Source organism: Octopus bimaculoides, chromosome 29, assembly GCF_001194135.2.
Source record: "Octopus bimaculoides isolate UCB-OBI-ISO-001 chromosome 29, ASM119413v2, whole genome shotgun sequence".
Taxonomy (NCBI): Eukaryota; Metazoa; Mollusca; class Cephalopoda; order Octopoda; family Octopodidae; genus Octopus; species Octopus bimaculoides.
In genome coordinates this window covers 9,255,882-9,258,215 of record NC_069009.1, presented here as the reverse complement: position 1 = coordinate 9,258,215, position 2,334 = coordinate 9,255,882, and the positions used below count along the sequence as shown (strand labels likewise).

Genomic DNA, 2,334 nt, shown 5'->3' with positions numbered 1-2,334 from the left:
TATATATATATATATATATATATGTATATAACGTCTATATATATGCGTGTGTGTGTTTGTCCCCACCCCCATCACTGCTTGACAACCAGTGTTGGTGTGTTTGCATCCCTGTAACTTAGCATTTCAGCAAAAGAGATCGATAGAATAAGTACCAAGCTTTAAAACAATAAGTAGTAGGGCTGATTTGTTTGATGATGAATTCTTCAAGGCGGTGCCCCAGCATGGCCAAAAATCTAATGACTGAAACAAGTAAAAGATTAAAAGATAACAGATTGTTGTGAAGTGCAGGTGTTGTTGCAATGGACTAACACCCAGCCCTCAAAATTGCTGGCCTGGTGCCTAAACTGGACACAATGAAAAAGAGGGGCTGATGTTTGTCTGTTTAAGAAGTCCTGGGATAAAGTACCCTCACAAATAGACCAAGGAGACAGTATCAGGGGTACTTACCATTGTTATTATTTGGCACACAGTTGAGTACGTGTTTGACTGCAAATGTGAGGTAACAGAATATTCTGTCGAACATTTTCTGGTGTTCTTTGTTGGAGATGTCCAGATGTACACACAGATTAACCACTGGAAAGAGGGAATGGCATGAAAACCATCAGCACTATCATCAATACCATCAACATCAACATTACCATTTTCATCCCATCATCACCAGCATTGCTACCATCATCATCATCATCACCATCATCTTCAGCATTGTTATCTTCACCATCATCATCACTACAGTATTACCGTCATCATCATCATCGTCATCATCACCATCACCAGCTTTGCTACCTTCAACATCATCATAAGTTCTATCCAATGGAACACCTAAGGATGCTCCACTGGATTGGCCAATTTACATATTAAACACATTCCTGGCAGCTGTTATTTACATATTATTTGCAAGTAGGGACACCATATATTTTTATTCAACCATAATACGAGGTGGTATCAAAAAGTTCCAGGACTAATTATGTTTAATTAAAAGTAACTTATTTACCTAAGTTTTAACGTCAGCTCCTTTGAAATAGTTACCTTGTCCAGCAATACACTGGTCCCAGTGTTCCTGACACTTTTGGAATCTGGCCTGGAAGTCATTTTCCATAAGCGAGTCGAGGACCTTCTGTGATTCACTCTGGATTTCAACAATGGTATTAAAGCGGCAACTTTTGAGCTGCATTTTCATCTTAGGGAAGAGGTGGAAGTCTGCAGGTGCTAAATCTGGCGAATGGGGTGGGTGCGGAGTTAACACTATGTTGTTTTTGGTGAGAAGTTCATGAGAGAGGAGAGCTCAGAGACAGAGTGCATTGTCATTGTGAAGAATCTAATTCTTCATGCTCCACAGAACCGGCCGCTTTTGCTGAATATCCTCCCTCAGATGCTTCAAAATGTTGCAGCAGAACTCTTGATTGACGGTCTGGCCGTGGATGGGTGGGTGGGGTTTGAATTCTTGATGCACAATACCACATTTCCGGTGACACTCATGGCAGGTCTTCCAGATCAGTCATCATCTTCCAAGGACATTCTTCTGCTTTTGAAGTACCCATGTCACTTGAAACATTATAGACAACCCATTGCCTCGTCACCGTAAGTTTCCCATAGCATGCTCAATGTCTCTGTTGTAGACTTCCCAAGTTTAATGCAAAATTTCATGTTTGCTCTTTGTTCCTGTCCATGGCAAAATCGCAGACCACAGCATACATGCGATCACAAAAGCACAAATTTCACAACTTGCAAAGTAAACACAACACTGTCACCCAGCACACTGCCTCATGAAGGTCACTACTAGCTCTCATTGTGCATGCAACCGTATATTGCAATCTGTTGGCGTGCTACAGAACTAGTCCAAGACCTTTTTGATACTATCTTCTATACTAACAAGGATATTAAATGCTTTCTAAGTCAACACCATGTCCTACTTCTTGTGTTAGCAGTGCAATACAATCACTTTTATGTTATCTCTACAGATTTTCTATAGAATTTAGAGCCAACACTGAAAGTTATGTAAACAGTGCAATGGTCGAGGGATCACTCAGCTCGTCCGTCGATGAAGAGTGCGGCTATCCGCGTAAACTGATGCGAATTGCAGGACTCGGTGAACACCTCGAACGCACATTGCGGCCCCGAGATCCCATCGTCCCAGGGCCCTGTCTGGTCGAGAGGTTTTTCTATAGGCGCAGGAGTGGTTGTGTGGTAAGTAGCTTGCTTACCACCCACATGGTTCTGGGTTCAGTCCCACTGCGTGGCACCTTGGGCAAGTGTCTTCTGCTATAGCCTTGGGCCGACCAAAGCCTTGTGAGTGGATTTGGTAGACAGAAACTGAAAGAAGCCCATCGTATATAT

General features: G+C 42.4%; 1 protein-coding gene across 1 annotated transcript in view; it reads right to left on the bottom strand.

The window, feature by feature from the left end:
• The window catches only part of LOC106878278 (uncharacterized), a 194,885-nt gene that overhangs the window by 31,033 nt on the left and 161,518 nt on the right, over positions 1-2,334 (bottom strand). Inside the window, exon 24 of the mRNA XM_052977847.1 lies at positions 448-573. Coding sequence (XP_052833807.1) covers positions 448-573 — 126 coding nt within the window. The remainder of the gene's footprint in view (positions 1-447; positions 574-2,334) is intronic.